Here is a 19,407-nt window from a genome sequence, read left to right as displayed (position 1 = left end):
TCCATGTCCAGTGCCCTATCCACTGCACTGCCTCCCTGCCCTTAGTAATTCCTATTACTCTACCCACCTCAGGAGGTAGTTTTAGGGAAATGCTGTGTAAATTATAAAGCACCACATACCTGTGAGTTCTTTTGACTTCAGCACAGTGCTCTGTTACTGCTTAGTTTGCGATCTGACTCTCCCACGGTCTTTCTTTTAAGGTTTTGAACTTGAGAGGTGGGGTTGGGGTTCGGTTGGTAACACAGGTTAAGTCGGAGGGAACCTGAGAGGCCCATTTTACAGATAAAAAAATAAGGACCAGTTATTTTTCCAGGGTCACATAGGTAATAAGTAGTGAAGGAAGAGCTGAAATCCAGATCTCATGACGCCACAGGATGATGTTGCCAAGCTGTGAAGGGGCAGGGTAAATGTACTCTTCTCTAGATGTACTGATTCTGTGGGGAGCAGGAGGCAGAGATGACGAGTTCCGGTTTCCATTTACTGAGTCTGAGATAACTGTGGGCTTAGTTGGGTGGTGGGGTGTCCTGTTAATAAGGCAAGAGAGGGGCTGGAGTTGCAGATGGAAAGTAAAAGAGTCATTGCCAGCAATTAAGGAGATTGATTGTAGAGATGGAGTATAGACAGCAGAGGGCTGAGTTAGGGGTTATCAATATCTAGGAAGCAGGAGCAAGAAGCGATGACAGTGTTAGATGAGAAAAGAAAGATCTTCACCATTATCACAATAATAGCAAACATTTTGAAAATCTCTTTAAGGTTTACAAATATTATCATTTTTATCTTCTATTTAATTTTTTTTGTTGTTGTTAAATAGATAGTAAAACCCAGAGGACAGCTGTGGGAATTGTGGATCACAAGTTAGCATTTTCACTTTTTGTTGTTGTGTACTCACCATTTTTTCCCCATTTGATCTGTTTTTTCTTGTGCAGATAGATTATTGTATAATAATAATATTATAATAACAAATATTGGAATAATAATAATAATTGGGCCTAGTCTCTCTCAGCCCCAGATCTATGCGTCTGAGATCCACAAAAGACCAAAGATTTGTATGAGAGGATATCAATGCCGGTCTTGGAGAGAGTTGTAGCAGAGAGAGGGCTGGAAACGAGTGCACATGGCTATTTAGCAATCCTTGCAAAAAGATTTGGGGATTTCCATCAACCCCAATCTCATTATGGGGCAATGCAGGAATGGGAGGCCCTAAGAGCGTTATCGAACTTTGGCTTCCATAAGACACATAGAATACCCACAAGTAAAAAGGTGATAGTCACCCATGACATTTATTAAGAACTTACTAAGTGCCAGGCAGGAACTAATGGCTGAGGAGACAAAGAGAGTCCTTGACCTCAGTAGGAAGAAGATAATACAAAAAAAGAAACTGAAAAGCCAGGATGGGCCTGGGGAGAGGGGAATGGGAGACCCAGGGATAATGAAGTCCAAAGGAGGGTGGGAAATGGTAGATCGCTGCCCTGGAGGATGGAAGATCTGGGTGGGAGGGACTCTTCACTATCTATCCTCTCTAATCAGAGGAGAAGGAGGATCTGGGGCAGTGGTCCTAGGGAGATGTGATGGGATATTGTAAAAAGATGGAGCATGATGAAACCTAGGAGAGCAGTTAGGTGAGAAATGAGGAATGTCCTCTGTGCTGGCTGGAGACATAGACAGAGAGGCAAAGAGATAGACAGACACGGGCAGAAAGAGACAAAGACAGAGAGAGGGAGGGAGGGAGATAGAGACAAAGACACTGAAACAGAAAGAAATAGACAACAAAGACAGAGAAAGAGAGGGAGGGAAGGAGAAAGAGTGAAAGAGAGGGAGAGGAAGGGAGGGAGGTAAAAGAGGGAGAGAGAATCCTTATGGATTCAGAGAGAGGCTGGAGAGAGGAATGTTGGGGATTCAGGTTTCTCAAAAGATGGGACAGGGCTGGATGAATGGGGCTTCAATACAATTCAAAAAGGCTAAATCAGGAGTGCTGTGTTCAGTCCTGGGTGTCACGTGGTAGGAGGGAGTGTTGATAAATTGGAAAACAGAGAAAAGCCACCAGGGCAATGAAGGATCAAGACATAATAATAATAACAATAATAAAATAATAATAATAATAATAGTAGCTAGCATTTATATGATGCTTTTAGGTTTATAAAGTACTTTACAAATATTATCTTATTTTATCCTCACAAACAGCCTTGGGAGGTAGGTACTATTTGATCCCTGATCTTATTTATTCTTTATTCATTTTCAAGATAAGGAACTGGAGGCAGTTAAGTGATTTACCTGTAGCTAGTAAGTCTCTGATGTTGGATTCAGTCTCAGAGCTTCTTGACTTCAGGTATAATATTTTGTTCATCTAGTTATTACTTGTCGAAGAGGATTACTGGAAAGAACTGGGCATGTTTACCCTGGAGAAGAGCAACACAATGGCTGTGTTAAGTATTTGAAGGGCAGAATTAGCCTGGAAGAAAAATTAGCCTTGCTTGATTTGGCCCTAGGGGGAAGAAGCACTGGGAGAAGCTACAAAAAGACAAATGTATACTTGATAAAGGAAACAAAAACTTCCAAGTAATTAAAGCAGTCCAAAAGCAGAATGGGCTTCTTTGGGAAGCAATGGGTTGCCATTCATTGGAGGGCTTCGTGCAGAGTCTGCATGACCACCTGTTGTGTATATGAGAAGAAGAGCTCTTTTTCAGGTATAGATTTGACATGTTTGCATAAATCCCTTCAACTCTGAAAATTCTGGGGGGCAAAACAGACTTCAGGATGTTAAGGTTAGAGTGGCTGATAAGAAAACACAAGCAGTGAGTGTAGACCACTCCTGAGAGGTACTTAGCAATGAAAGAAAGGGGAGAGAAAGTACTATGATTGGGAAAGGACAACAAAGTGAAGGGAAAATATTTTTTTTAAGCTGGGGAGGCCTGAGCATATTTGAAGCAGCTCAGCAGGATCTGCTGGAGAAAAGAGGATTGAAGAGAGTGTGAAGGAGAAAGAGAGAAGGAAAGGGGGAGGAAGAGGGAGGGAAGGAGAGAGAGATAGAGATAGAAACAGAGACAGAGACAAAGATAGAAAAAGAGAGAGAGAGAGACAGAGATAGACAGAGGCAAAATGAAAGACAAGAAAGAGAGAGAAAGAAAGAGAGGGAGAAAGTCCTCCAGAGAAATGCTGAAGAGAGGGAGGAAGGTCGGGAATTCAGGTTTCTAAGAGATGGGACAAGGTTGGGTAAATGGGGCTCCAATACCTCTCAAAAACAATTTTTTCTTGAATAATTTTTCTTATTTTTTATTTTTATATCACCTTCTTTTCCAAATATATGCTTCTCGTGACCCTGACCCAAAAGAATCATCAATTAAATGAAGGCCTGGAATTAGAGAACCTGAGTTTGAATCCCACCTCTTCCATTTTTTAGTTATGTGATCTTAGGCAAGCCATTTAACATCTGTGGGACTGTTTCTTCATATGTCAGGCTAATGGCTTTTTAAGTCCCCTCCAGCATTAAATCTATCATCTTGTGATCTTTATATCAAGAATTACAAAATCAACAAATAAGCATTTATTAGATACTTACTATATGCCAGGTACTGTACTATGTGCTAGGGTTACAAAGAAAGGCAAAGTTGAATTCCTGTCCTCGAGGAGCTTACATTCTAATAGAGGAGATAACAAACAGTTGTGTACAAACAAGATATATATATTTATCTCTGTCTCTATCTTTCTAACAAATTGGAGATAATCTCAGAGGGAAGGCAGTAGGGTTAAGGGAGAGAAAAAAGATGAACAAGAATTGTTTCCTTCTTGGATTTGACCTGACTTCTTGGTCACTGGTATAGATTTCTAGGAAATTTTCTGTGGATTCCATCTATGAGAGGTCCCCACTTAAATGGGAAAGACTTTGTCTCAGTCTTGGCCTAGTGATGGAGTAAATGGCTGTCATTCAGGGACCAGACCTAGTTAAAATCAAATAATCTCATACCAAGAGGGTTAATCAATGGAGAGATTAATTTTCTTTCTTTCCTTTATCCCTTTCTCCTTTTGTTCCTTCCTTCCTTTCTTCCTCCCTCCCTCCATTTTTTTCTTTTTCTTCCTTTCTTCCTTCTTTCCCTTCTTCTCTCCCTCCTTTCCACCTCCCTTCCCTCCCTCCCTCCCCCCCTCTCTCTTCCTTCTTTTCTTCCTTCCTTCCTTCCTTCTTTCCTTCCTTTTTTCTTCTTGGCTGAAACTATCAACCAAGTCAGGAGAAGACTGCAGTCTGCACTATCAGAGGTATCACCCTCATTGATGATGTGGATCATTTTAAATAACAAAGCAATAAGATACAAAATACCCTCTGGAAGAAATGAAGCTCTAAGTTGGTATTAGTTATAAATACTTTAGTCTTTGGAAAATGGCATCCCCAAGGTAGAACTGGGAAGTTCTTAAATCTTCAATAATCGTACAGTCTCAGAATTGGAAGGCTAACTGCTACAACTGGTATTAACAGGAATTCACTAGTAGGAAAAACATTGGCTTTGGAGTCAGAGAACCTGGGTTTAAATCCTCACTTGGCTACTTATTATCACTGTGGCCTGGAGCACTGTCCATGCTCCTAAATGTATTGTCCATTCTGAGCCCCAGCTCACCACTTCAAAACCAAGAAGTAAAAGGCTTGTTTCACCCTAAATCTTCTGAAGTCATGATTACTCACTCTATTCATCATTTGTTGAACCTCTTGGGGTCTCAGTTTCCTCATCTGTAAAATAAGAGGGTTGCATTAAATAATCTCTTAGGTTCCTTTTAGTTCTAAGTTTGTGATTCTAAAATTCCTGACAAGTCCAACTTTTTCTCATAGACCTACAATAATGGGGAACTCACTACCTCCTGAGACAGCTTGTTCCATTTTTGAATAAGTCTAATTGTTAGGAGGTTTTTCCTCCTGTTCAGTTAAAACCTGCTTCTTCAGCAAAATTTCTATCCTTTGTTCCTAGTTCTGTCCTCTTAGTGTCTCTTCCACATGACAGACTTCATAATACTCTAAGACATCTATCACATCCCATTCCCAAGAGCCCCCCAAATTAGCACAGTGCAGTGGAAAGGTGGATGGATTTAGCACCAGATGAATCCTCACTGTACCATTTATTGTCTGTATGACTTCACATGAGTTACCTAACTTGTTTAGTTTCTCATCTGTGAAATGGGTTAGGGAGAGAGATTTGATCTGGACAGCCTCTTCCCTCAGTTCCTTCCACAGATCCTTCTGAGGTCTTGCTTCATATCCCCTCATCACCCTTCTGAAAGTGCTCAGGATTTTCAATATATGCCCTTCCTGACACATAATGCCCAGGACAGAACCTGGCTTACAGTCCTGGTCTGACCCATTTTCCTTACTGTCCTGGGTACAAGGTGGGAGAAAGAGTGGGCCAGTGATGCTTCCTCTCCCTTTCTCACCTCACCTGGCCATGCACTCTTGCTCTTAGGAGACCTTATTCAGGCCACCAGAATGAGAAACAACAACTTTAAACTCCCCAGGAGAATTTCCAGTCTTTTGGAAATGTGCCAACTGCTAAGGAAAAAGGAGCTTATTAGAAATAAAAGATGGACACTCCTGGATTGGAGTTATGGGATGAAGAATACTATAGATGTGTTTGGGATGCATTGTGAGCATAGTAGCCTTTCTGATGAACTTTCTGTTGAACCTGTAGCCTTAAAGAGTTATACATACCTATACAGAACCTGTAACAAGGTTCCTAGAAGTTATTTCTTTTGTAAACAAATGTTTTATCTCTTTTCTTTCTTCATATCATTATCACTTCTCAAGCATTCTCATGATAAATAAGGCCAGGCAAAACAAATCAACATCTTAGGTATGCCCTAAATATATGGACCATTCTGTACCTGTAGCGCACCCCGTCAATGCCAAAAGGCAAGGGGCCTACTTCACCATGCTCCTGAAGTCATGATTGCATGAGGGTCCTGAAATCCTCCAGTGTTTCCAGTTTACTTTGGTCATTTTGGAGATTGTTCTCCTGATTCTCCTTTCTTCATTATGCATCTGTTCATCCAAACCTTGGAAAGGAGTGTCTCATATTGGCTAGCCAGGATGAAGAAGGCACCTTGAAAACTCAGACAGGAGAAGGCAGCTGACTGTATAGGAGTGAAGAGGGGAAAACAGGGGAGAAGATGGAAAAGGGAGAGCAACAGATTAAAGGTCCTGAAATCACTTTATTTTAAAGAAGGATTAAATTTTATGAGTAGAATTTTATGAGTGGAGAGATTGACTGAGCTGAGGAAAATATGGAACAATTAGGGAACACCAAGTGAGTAGGGAAGGAAGATTAATGTCATAGAAAAATGGATATTAAGGAAACAACCATTTATTAAGCATCAACTGTGTCCCAGGGGCAGCTAGATGGCACAGGGGATGGGGGAAAGCCATAAAGACTCAACTTCCTGAGTTCAAATATGACTTGAGTCTCTAAAAATTCCTGGCCCTTAGTTTCCTATCTGGCAACTAGGTGGCACCGTGGATGGAGCAGTGGGATTGGAACAAAAAATGCATCTTCATGAGTTCAAATCTGGCCCTGGATATTTATTTAGCCTGAGCAAGTCACTTAATTTGCTTCAGTTTCCTTACCTGTAAAAATGAACTGGCGAAGGAAATGGCAAATCACTCCAGTATCTTTGCCAAGAAAAGCCCAAGATAGGATCAAGAAGAATTGTACAGAACTAAAATGACTCAATAAAAACGACAGCTCCCATCTCTTCAAAGTTATAATAATTTTGAAAGGTTTTAAGGCTTGATAAGCGTTTTATAAATGTTATTTTGTAATTTCCCTGAGGCTCAGATTTCTCATCTATAAAGTGAGGAAGTTGGACTACATGACTTCCAAATCTATAGTTCTATGAGCATATGATTCCTGCTACTACCCCAACGTTGCTATTATCCTCATTTTACAGATAAGAAAACTGAGTCTCAGAGGTTATAAAGCTATTGAAACAGAAGTTGAATCCAGATCTTCGAGACCTGAGTTGGTGATCTATATTCACTTCACTCTATTGCCTCTCAAATTATACTTGTCCCAGGACATCCTTTTGGGTTTGGGGAAACCTATCAAGTTGGCAGCTTCTCTTTGGCACCTCTCCCTGTCTTTCTCTCCTGAATTTTTCATTTCCCAGCATGATTCTCCAAAACTTGGGTGCTGCAGCTGAAAAGTCTGCCGGCTCCTAACCTACTCTGGCCCTTGGCAAAAATCTGGCTTCCTCTAAGCCAAGGATAAAGCCGATCTCAGGTCCAAAAGGAAAAGAGTTGGAGGCCATCCAACCCAGTCAGGATGTGCCAGTCTCTGAGGGCTCCCCACGTCCCAGGTCTGGGTTTAGAACATAATCTAACAGGCTTGTGACCAGTCAATCGCCTCCCTCCTGGTCTGTGTTTATACTTTGTGATTTCCGGTGCCAAATACACTTTGTGGAATGGAGACTGAAGGTGGAGAAATTACTTTTAGGATTCATTGACTGAGCTGGGGAGAACATGGGCCAATTAGGGAACTCGGAAGATAGCCAAGTGAGTAGGGAAGAATGGTGCCATAGAATAGTGGAAAGGAAGGAAATAAGCATTTATGAAGTACCTACTATTACTATGTGCTAGATGGTACAGGGGATTGAGGGTAGCCCGAAAGATTCATTTTCCTTTAGTTCAAATGTGGATTCAGGCCTTTACTAGTTTGTGACCCCTGGCAAGTCAACTTAACCCTGTTTGCCTCAGTTTCCTCATCTGTAAAATGAGTTGGCAAAGAAAATGACAAACCACTCCAGTATCTTTGCCAAGAAAACCTCAAATGGAGTCATAAAGAATAAGACATGACTGAGCAACAAAAATGAAAACCACACATCTGGTGTTATGATCTATGCTAAGCACTTTAAAAATAATAGCTTTTGTTTGATCCTTACAATAATTGAGAAGTAGGTGCTGTTATTATTCCAGTTTTACAGTTGAGTGACTTGCAGAGGGTCACACAGCTAGTCAGTATTTGAGACGGGATTTGAATTCAGGTCTTTCTGACTCCAGTCTCATCATCTAGTTTTGAACACTGAACTGGGAGTGAGGATGCCCGGGTCTGCTACTAAGTCACTGAAGGACTTTGGATAAGGTCATTTTCCTTGGTTTCTGTCAAAGGAAGGATTTGGACTGTATGATAACTTTGGTCATTTAAGACGAGAGTCTGAAGGTTTTTACAAGATTGGTCTAGGTGTACCATGCAAACTCGACCACTGATTGAAAGGTCATTTGCTATCTTTCAGGCATTACATATCATATGAGTTTGGATTTGGCATCATATCTGATTTAAATGCCTTCTTTGATACTTAGTAGCTGAGCAGGCAGCTCTTTTCACCTTTCACCATTCTTGCCAGATGGGAAACTAAGGGCCAGGGAATTTTAGAGACTCAAGTCATATTTGAACTCAGGAAGTTGAGTCTTTATGGCTTTCCCCTATCCCCTGTGCCATCTAGCTGTCACTGGAACACAATTGGTGCTTAATAAATGGTTGTTTCCTTAATATCCTTTATTCTATGACATCAATCTTCCTTCCCTACTCACTTGGTGTTCCCTAATTGTTCCATGTTTTCCTCAGCTCCGTCAATCTCTCCACTCATAAAGGAGCCTCATTTTCCTCATCTCTAAACAAGGCAGAGTTGTATTAGATGGCCTTTAACCAACTTAATAAAATTGTTTTCTAAACTATTACAAAGGACCAATGTTTTAATACATCAGAGTCAAAGTAAACATTTCTCACTGACCTAAATGAAATTATTTTTAATTTCTTAAGCAAGTCACCTTAACCTTTCTTGCTATTCATTGCTTCACCTGTATGACAAGGAAACTGGACCAGATGATGTTCGCATACTAAAAATATTTTTATTCTAATTTGTGAGGGTTGTTTATTGCTTAAAAATGTACTAACAAGATTAACCATGTAGCAAAATTATGTATTATATCTAAATCTTATGATTTAGACCTTGGTAATCATCTGGTTCAACGTGAAGTCCCTTTTAGACCCAGATTTATGATACATGAAAATAATATATGTGCCCCACAGAGAAATTGGGGAAGGTATAATTTACAGAATTCTTTAAATACCCTTCCTGTCTCCAACTTGAACATTTAAAATAGGAGTCAGTTTTTTAAAAATTCGGTTTACACACAGCTTCCCCCCAACATTATTATTAACCCAGATGTGTGATTTCACTGGCACAAGGGACTCCACCAATTCAGAGGAAAACCTGCTTTGCAGCTCCCGAGAGCTGCCGAGGGGCAGGCCGAGTGACTGGTTAGAAGCTGCCCGAACCCTTGTCTCGTTGGCTGCAGAGAGTTCCTCCCTCTCTGCTCTTCCCTCTACAATATGCCCATGGCCCCAAAGGATGGTCCCTGACAGGGACCGCTGCTCTGCCTCGGATGGCACACGGGGATCCCAGGAGAAGGATCAGCTCCCCAGGAGGGCTCAGACGCCGGGTCCCACATCCTGCCAAAGGGCGCGGGCGGGAGGCAAGAGCCGACCCCGGACAGTTTTCCCCCTCCGTCCGGGCCTGGCCACCTTCAGAGGGGCAGCTCCCTGTCGCCCGCAGTCACCAGTACACACGGGGCTGCCCGTGGATCTGCGCCTGGGCCAGCTCCCCAGGCCAGGTCTCGGAGCGGACGACTTCTGGGTGGGAGAACGGTCGCTGGGTCCTGGCAGGGCGGCCTGTCTGGGGCCTCCTGGAAGAAGGGGCCCCAGCCTGGCACTGCCCACACGAGCCTTCTCGGCCCCAGCCTTCCTTCCCCTTCCTGTTCTTGCTCCCATCCCTCCGGGTTCCTTCCCTGAATAGCCGAAAACCGGGGTTCGAATCCTCCCGCCGACATTTATTCCCGGTGCCATGCTTGGCTAACTCCCTGAGCCTCCAGTTCCTTATTTGTAACATGAGGGTCCCATTCCCAGACATCGCCCCTCCCCTTCCCGGGCCCCTTCCAACCTTCTCTTCCCTAGTTTCTCCCTTTTTCTTTTTCCCTCCCTTTTCTGACCTTTGTTTCCCTCCCCGGTCTTTCCCCTTTCTCTCCATCCCAGACCTCATTTCTTTTCCCTTCCCCCCACCATGACCTCTCCTTTTTTGCCTTCCCCCCAACTTCTCTTATTCCCTCTCCTCTCTCTCCCTTCCCCCCACCAGCCTCTTCCTCTTGGGACCTCTCCCCCCCTTCTTGGCCTCCTTCCTTCCATGCCCTCCTCCCCCACCTTTCTTTCTCTGGCCGCTGTCCAAATGGGCCTCTCCTTTCCCTCCCTCATTAATCCTGATGGCCCCTGGCGCCAGACGAGAAACATAAAGGGTTAAAATGGAAACCCAAACTATCCCAAGGGAGGGGGTGGGCTGGGTCTGCCTTTCAATCTGCCTGGCTCTCCCCAGCTCTGCCTGTTGCCATGGAAACGCCGGCTAAAAATAAAATGGTCTCCAAATGCAGAGCCCCATGCATGGAGTCAAAACAGACTAATTAAAGCAGCGGAGGCTAAAACGTAAAGATAATTACAAACTCACTCCCGGTGCCAGCCTGGCAAGTTTTTGGGTGTGTGTGTTTATTGTGTATGTGTGTGTGATGGGAAAGTAGAGGATCCCTGCCCAGGGGGTCCCCTTCTCTGGAATCTCTGGGAACCCCACCTCTAAGAAACCAGAATTCCCCTTTCTCTCATATCTCTAAATTCCCCAGGCCTCTAAACTCTAAAATTCCCCTTCAAATTCCCAATTCATCTACCCCCCTTTACCCTATGTCACTGGAGTCACCTCACTACAAGTTCAAATCCTGGTCTTAGGTCAAATTCAAGCTATGTGACTTCTGATCCTCCATTTATTTTTAGAGTTAAAAAAAATAGCAATAGGAATAAAAAATATATTCCTGTCCCTAAGAATCTCAGGATCCCCATTCCTGAAATTCCCCCTCTTCCTGTACATTTCTCAGGGATCTAGTTATCTACTCAAGGAGAAACTATAGTATAAGCTCTCTGCCCTTGGGAAATCTGTCACTCTCTGAGAGTCCTGTTTCCCTTGGAATCCCTACCCCATCAATGGGCTGTGAACACTGGGTTCTCCCCCACCCCATCTTCCTTCCTCATTGTGCATTTCAGGAATGGATTCCAGCTTCCTTCTCAAAGGCCTTGTCACTAGTTGTCCCTTGGGCAATTACAAAAGAAATGTTTAAGGCCTCAACTTGGGCTGTTTGGATTTTGTTTTTGTTTTTTCAAGACAGATGCGCGCATTTCCCTGCCAAAACTGCTCCTGGTCTTGCCGATGGTCCCACCCTTCTCCCTAGGGACCAAGGATGTGAGCTGCGTGGCAGAGACCAGGTTCCCCTCTGTACCAAGGCCTTTTCCTTTCTATAAGCCTTGGAAGTTGTACAGTATCATTGTCTGTTTTGATACACAGTCAATAAGCACTCATTAAAGTAGGTATTGTGCTAAGGATACAAAGGGAGAGAGAATCACAGCACTAGTCCCCAGCCTCACAAAATTTACATAGTAATGAGAGAGACTTCCCGTACAAACACTACACAGCCAAGAAGGAAAATATTCCAGAGGGAAAGACCCAGGGGCCCGAGGGGCCCAAAAGGCTTCTCCTAGAAGGTTTGCGTTGAGTCTTGAAAGTCACAGATGTCAAGAAGTGAAATGCTCAGGGTCAGGGAGGTGGAGTATCTTGTTGGAAGAACAGCAGAGTTAGTAGCATTGAATCTCAGAGTGTCTAGAGGAGAGCATTATATGAGAAAACTGGAAAGGAAGAGTGGGGTCAGGGTGTGAAAAACCTTAAATGGCAAACAGGACTTTCCCTTTGATAGTGGAGGTAAAAGGATGCTATGGAGTTTATTGAGGAAAGTTGTAGCAAAGCTGGAAGAGAATTACTTGACAGCACAATGTGTGAAAGATGGGTTAGAATGGGAAAAGACCAGAGGCTGGAAGATTAGCTAGAAGGCTATTGTTTATTAACAGATGAGAAGTGACTGTGGGACACCTATAAAAGATATTGTGAAGGTGGAAATGACATGGATTGGCAATCAATGGTTAATGTGGGATGAATGAGAGTGAGAAGTTGGAAATTACATTCGTATTACAAACCTGGGAGCCAGAGAAGTTGGTGGTCCTCTTAAAGGGAAGTTTGAGAGGAGGGGAAAGACAGTGGGTTCTGTTTTGGTATCTTGTTATACTTTCCAGGGAGTAGTAATAGCAATAGTACCATTTTTTGTTGTTTTTTCAGTCACATCCTACTCTTTGGGATTTTCTTGGCAAAGATACTGGAGTTGTTTGCCTTTTCTTTCTCCTGTTTGTTTTATAGATGAGGAAACTGAGACAAACAGAATTAAGTGACGTTACCCAAGGATGCCAGAGGCCTGCCTCGGTTACTACTGAAGTTCTAGTCCAGGAGCCATTCCCATTCCCAGAACCCTAGCAGCTCCAACAACTAGCCAGACTGAATCAATTCAATTCAATTCAATTATTAATTGGAGCATCAGGCCCTAATAAATGAAACAAACCAACCCACCTCATTCTACTTCACCAGTTACCTAAAATAACCAAGCAGGATTTGCCCTCAGTAAAACTGTGAAATCATTTTCTTTCAATTTAGTTCAACAAATATTTTATTAAATATCTACTATATTCTGGGCCCTTTGCTTAGGCACTGGAAATAACAAAGACAAAAATGAAACTGCTCTTGCTTCCCAGGAGTTTATAGTAAAGTAAAAGGAAAAGAAGAGGGAGCAAGCATTTATTAAACACCTACTATGTGCTAAGTGCTTTATAGATGTGATCTCATTTGATCCTTACAACACTCTTTCACGGAAAAGACTATCATTATACTAATTTTTCAGTTAAAGAAACTGATGTTTAACTGAGGCAAACAGATTTAAGTGAGTAGTTGGAGATCTGCAATTGAAGGTCAGGAGAGGGACAGGTTATTGAGATCTGGGAGTTAACTGAATTTACACACAAACATTTGTGTTTGTATTTATACCTACATTTATTTTGAAGTATTTCATTTGAATTGAATTGAAGTATTAATTTGAAGTATGAAGAATATTATATGAAGTATTTATGCTTCATGTATACACACATATGTATAAATCAGTAGGTAGATATAGATAGGATGATTGAACTTCTGGGAACCTGAGATCAGTAAGTGAGAGTAAAAGAGGACCAAGAACTGAGCTTTGGGAGACACTCACAGGTAGGGCTGTGACAAGAATTCAGAGCTAGAAAAGAAGAGTGAGAAGGAGTAATCACATAGGAAGGAGGAGAACCAAGAGAGCAGAATCACAAAAGCCCACATTGGAGAGAATACCTAGTAGGAAGAAATGATCAATGGTGTTATATATTATGGGGCAACTGGGTGTTAACAGTGGTCAGAGCACTGGGTTTGGAGTCAGGAACACCTGAGTTCAAATGTGTTCTCAGACACTTTCTATCTGAGTGACTTTGGGACAGCTCAGTTTCCTCATCTGTCCAATGAACTGGAGAAGGAAATGGCAAATTCCTTTAGCATCTTTGCCAAGAAAACTCCAAACTGGGTCATGAAGAGGACAAAACTGAATAAGTAGCTCTAGACTCCTAATCCTATAATTTTTAAATTTGTAATTTAATTTTCATAGGTTATAAGTGTACATTCATTTTAAACCTATTTCCCTGTGAATTATGTGGGGATAGAAAAATCAGAACAAAAGGGAAAAACTATAAGAAAAAAAGGTGAAAATAGTATGCTTCAATTTGCATTCAGTCTCTATAATAGTTCTCTCTCTGTGTGTAGATGCCATTTTCCAGCCAAAGTTTATTGGTATTGTCTTGGATCACTGAATTGCTAAGAAGAGCTAAGTCTATCATAGTTGATCAGCCTGATCTTATAATTAATTGCTGATCATAAGAGTTCACGATTATCTAGTGCTTTACACACATTATCTTATTGAATAATCTCAACTCTTTGGATTCCCAGACCAAATCTGCTTCCATTACAACACATATCTTCACAAGCGATAAGTGCAACACACAAGGTGCAAAATGAAGTGTGAAGTGAGAGAAAAAAAGCTAATATCTGTTACACCTACGAAAAATGACTTAACAACAATGTCAAATACTGCAAAGTGATTTAAAAGCATGGGGTTTGAGGTTGAGTCAGTCGGCTATTAAAGGTCCCAAATAAGGTTTAAAGTTAAGTCTTTTGATGCTCAGATCAATGCTTTTACATATCTTCTTGTAAGGAGGCAGGGGCGGGAAATGGTGTCAGGTGTAAGTCTTGAAAACACACAGTAATTGGGGATTTTTGCCTTACAGGACCATCAAGGTGGAGGTGTATGACTGGGATCGGGATGGCAGGTAAGTAGAATCACTGAACTCAAGAAAACAGAGCATCATGGAAAGCTGAAAAGAATGACCTGTCAGTCTGTGTGGGAGGAAACAGGGCAACAGAGGGGCCAGGTTTCCTGGTTGATATGTTGGTTATCTGTCACAGTCACCTGCCCATGAGCATAGCAGGTCCAGGCTATAGAGGGGTGTGATTTTTAGAATTATTAAAAGTCCTCCGTTTCCATGCATCTATCAGCATTTTTGACTACAGTGCTTGAAATGTCCTACTTTTTTAGACAAGAGAGGAATTTTGTTAAATGCAGATATTTCACAAGGAAAATTAACACCTTAAGCCATTGTCTCCTAAGAAGCATGATAATGGAGCAGGTAAGTGGCTCAATGGACAGAGTGCTAGGAATCAGGAAGCCCTGAGTTCAAATTCAGCCTTAGACGGTTAGACACTAAGTCCCTTAACCTCTGTTTACCTTATAGGTGGCCAGGTACAGTGGATAGTGTTAGGCCTGGAACTGAATTCAAATCCAGCCTCAAACACTAACTAGCTGTGTGATTCTGGGCAAGTCATTTACCCTTTGTTTGCTTTAATCCACTGGAAGAAGAAAATGGCAAGTCATCCAAGTATTTTTGCCAAGAAAACTCCATGCATAATTAGTAATGTGCTATGGTCTGCAGAGTCACAAAGAAATGGATGTGACTGAACAACAAAGGCAATGTGGTTTTCACTGTGAGACCTGGGGTGTCTCTGGAAGGGACCTTTTGCAGAAGGAAAAAAATCCCAACCATTCTGGATCTCAGTTTGTCTTCTATAAAAATAAATTGGTCCAGATGACCTCTGAGACTCCTTCTAGTTATAAATGCCACTGTATAAGCCTATAATTCAGTCCAGAACACTGAAAATAGTCCCAGTTCTGGAGCTAGATGATCCGGATTCATATATTTTGGGTGCTTTTTCTCATACTTGTACAATCTTGGACAAGTCATGTCACCTCTGTGTCTCAGTTTCCTCATCTTTAAAATGAGATTGATTTAAATGACTTTGGAGAACCCCTCCAGATCAGGTCCAGGATTCTGTGTCTCTGGATTAATTCCTCAGATTAGTTGTTCATCATCTAGTAGAGAAGGGATGAAGCTCAGGTCTGAAAAAGAAGAGGCACAGATCAGGAGGGATGAGAAACTGTTAAAGTAAAGCAGAGTGAGGGGTGGGAGGCAAGTGGTAGGGGCTGGGTAGGTAGGACGCCTGGTAGTGGACAGCAGGATGGAGTCATTGAAGCAGCTGGGTGCGGTGGATAGAGTGCTGGGCCTAGAGTCAGGAGTTCAAATCTAGATTGAGATAAGCACCAGATGTCTGACTCTAGGCAAGTCACTTTACCCTGTTTGTCTCAGTTTCTTCATCTGTCAATGATTTGGAGGAAAAAATCGCAAACTACTCCAGTATCTTTGCCAAGAAAACCCCAAAGTGGCCACGAAGAATTGGTCATGACTGAACAATAACAACAAATTCTGTATACCAAGTACAAGAACCCTATCTATTGCACTGTCTAGCTGCCTCTATTGATTTTATATCTATTATATTTTTTATTCATCAATAAACATTTGTTAATTATATACTGTATATCAGTCACTGTGCTAAGATTGGGGATACAAAAAGATGCCCTTAAAAAGCTTCCAATCTAATAGGGAAGAAAACAAATATATATATATGAAGCGAGCTATATGCAGGATAAATAGGAAATAATTTAAAGTGGGCAAATACTAGAATTAAGAGGGTTTGGGGAAGGTTTCCAGTAAAAGAAGGAATTTTAGATAGAAAGCTAAGGAACCTCAGGTGGTTTGGAGAAGGGAGAGATTTTCAGGCAGGGGGGACAGAAAGAGAAAATGGCAGGAGCTAACAGATGGGGTGTATTGTGGATGGCCAGGAGGCTAAGGTCTTAGATAAGAGAGGACATATTGGGAAGTTAAAAAAAAACCTGTAAGAGTGTATATTTGTGTATGTGTGTGTGTGTATATAAGTTATGAAGGAAGGAAGCAAGATGTCTACTGGACATCCATTTTGAAATGTAGGAAAAACATTTAGAAATTCAAATTTGGAGATTCAGTAGAGAGTTTGGGCTAGAAAGGTAGAATCAACATAATGATGGTAATTCATGATGGGAGACGATGAGAACACCAAGTCAAGTAGGATATATAGAGAAAATGTCCCCAACAAAACCTGAAGCCCTAGAGTTAGAGAGCATGATCTGAAAGCGGATCCAGCAAAGGAGATTGAGAAGGAGCACTCAGATAGAGAGGAGAACTAGGAGAGAGTGATGTCCTGAAAACTTAAAAGATAGTATTGAAGTGGGAGAGAAACTGTTCCCTTTACTGAAGCTGTGTTCCCTTTAAGATTATCACTCTGAAACAGTGTTCCCTTTACTGAAACTGTTCCCTTTAAATTGTGCCCCCTTTTTGATCTGAGAGATCAGGATTTCCCAGGCTCCAAGGAGTCCAGAGAGAGGGCCCATCCTCCCCAAGATGAGAAAAGCAACACTATTCAAGGGCAAATCAACTTCCATTGATCTTTTTGAAATTCTAAATTCTCATTCAATTGAGAAATCCTGGTCTGATCAGCTCAGGCTGTCCCAGCCTCCCTCCCTCTCACCAAGAGCTACCCCATATAACAGGTTTCCTTAAACTCACTCCCTGCAGAGGGCCTAAGTAGCTCAGCTGCTAGGACCCTCTGCCCACTGAGAAGACATTCTCTCCTCAGTGCCAGACTCCATTTCCCTACTAGGACTCTGCCACTATAGAAGTCAGTCTCTTAGCAAACTGGTTTTTATCCAACAATAAACTTTCATTTTGCCAATAATATTTCGGGAATAAGTGAATTCTTTCACTTTGAACCTGTGGGCCGACCAGAGGGGATTTTAACAATTCTCTCATTGCCACTAACCTCACCATCACCAGAAATCAAAGGGATACAAACTTCATCATTTTTAAGGAGAAGAGAATGGTGTTCCCCCCACTAGAATGCAAACTCCCTCAGTGCAGGAATTTTTATTTTTGTTTCTTTGCCTAGCTGATGTGTCTGACCTGTAATAGTTGCTTAATTATGTTTAATTAATGATGCACTAATTGATTTGTGTTGCCCCACTAAGAATAACTTAATTGGGAGGTCATGTGATGTTACCCTTACCCAAACATTTTCACAATTTTCTTTGTAACATCTTCAGGTTCACCTTGAAGCCCCCATAAAACAATTTGTCTTGTTACCTTATCACGATGCATCATTCTTTTCCAACCTGAAATAGTATTTAGCCACTTCAGACAGCAGAGTTGGCTCCAAATAACTTTTGCAGGATTCAAAATCAAATTCCTCTTTTATGGAATGAAGGTACAGCATCATTGAAGGTATTCAGAAGAATGAGCCTTGAATACAGAATTTGCTTTAAAAGGCTTTACTGAATTACATTATTGGTACTGTTTGTCTGATAGAATATAAGCCCCTGGATGACATACAATAGTTCATTTGTGAGTATTATTATTATTATTATTTGACCCTTGTCTAGCAGTTGTTGCTATGGAGACTAGAGACCTAAGTAGACATCCTTCCAGAGTTCTCTTGGTGATTTTTTTGAACTTAGATTTCTGATAATGTTTTTTTTGGAGATTTTCGGAAGAAAGGAGCTAGGTCTGACATTCTCCGTTCTGGGGCTCCTCTTCCATCTGTCTAGCAAAAGTCAGAGTGGCAGCAGTGGCCTGTCAAAATCAGACACTTGATCAACAAGCATTTCTTCAGCATTTACTATTTGACAGGCATGGGACCAAGAAATGGAAGAACAGGTTGAGGGAGAGCAAATGCTCAGATACTTGGCTCTCTGTTTGACCCTTACCTGACTGCAAGTCCCCAGAATAGAAAATGAACACATGAATTCTCTGCTTCCAGCTCTTCATCCCACAAATCTCCAAGAACACATAAATCTACATTTAGAAAAAAACACCCAACGGTGCACTCTGGTCATCTTCTCACCCCCATAGCAATACTGATGCTACATTCATATTCTCCACATCTAGCACAGGGTCTGGTACAAAGCAGGTTCTTAATGTGCATTTATACTTGAATTTTGGATTGTCAAGTTTAAGTGATGGGAAAGAGGCAATGTGATATGGAGGAGCAGAAGGCTGCTTGTTGAAGAAATGAATGAATGAATGAATTGAATTGAATTGATGGCAGGCTTCAAAGGCAATTCCAAGGAAAAAATTTAAAATTTCTCTTGAGCTGTAATAACTGAACTATAATTAGCTCACATTTGGGCCTGGAGTCTGGAAAACCTGAGTTCAAATCCAGCCTCAGGCATTTATTAATTGTGTGATCCTAGGCAAGTCTCTTCACCTCTGTCTCATCTGTAAAATAGAACCTACTTCCTAGGGTTATTATGAGGATGAAGTAATATTTGACAAGGATTTTACAAACCTTAAAATGCTATATAAATGCTAGTTGTTTTTATTTTATGTTAACATCAGCTAACATAAATATAATTAGTATCAACACTTTTTATTAATCTTAACATTTAATTAACATCAACACTGTTATTAATGTTCATGGTTATTGTTAATAGCAACACAATATAATGACAATGAACACTGCTATCATTAATGTTAGCATAATATAATTAATATCAAAACTGTTGTTATTACTATTAACATGATATAATTAACATCAATGTTGGTTTCAATGTTAATATAATATGTAAATATTATTAAATGTTAATATTCAATGTTAACACTAACATGGTCATTGTTAATAGTAATACAATGCAATAGATATTAATACTGTTATTTTTATTATATATTTATTATATATAATAATTATATTAACATAATATAATTAATATAAACTCATTCAGTATTAATATCATATAATTAACATTAACATTATTATTATTATCTGGACATATCCCTTCAATGATAATACCAGAACAAGAAGATTCTAATTCTTTCCTACTCTGCCCTAATTCACTATCACATGATAGCAAGGACATTGGCAAACTAGAACACATACAGAGGGGGCAACTAGATGACTAGAGAACTGGAAACTATGCCTCATGAA

The 19,407-nt window shown here is 41.1% G+C and overlaps 1 protein-coding gene across 1 annotated transcript in view; it reads left to right on the top strand.

The window, feature by feature from the left end:
- The window catches only part of CPNE5 (copine 5), a 202,490-nt gene that overhangs the window by 129,200 nt on the left and 53,883 nt on the right, over nucleotides 1–19,407 (top strand). The window contains 1 exon segment of the mRNA XM_051996747.1: nucleotides 14,292–14,333. Coding sequence (XP_051852707.1) covers nucleotides 14,292–14,333 — 42 coding nt within the window.

This window comes from Antechinus flavipes, chromosome 4 (assembly GCF_016432865.1).
Source record: "Antechinus flavipes isolate AdamAnt ecotype Samford, QLD, Australia chromosome 4, AdamAnt_v2, whole genome shotgun sequence".
Taxonomy (NCBI): Eukaryota; Metazoa; Chordata; class Mammalia; order Dasyuromorphia; family Dasyuridae; genus Antechinus; species Antechinus flavipes.
The sequence above is the reverse complement of the archived record's forward strand: the minus strand, read 5'-3'. Positions and strand labels throughout refer to the sequence as shown.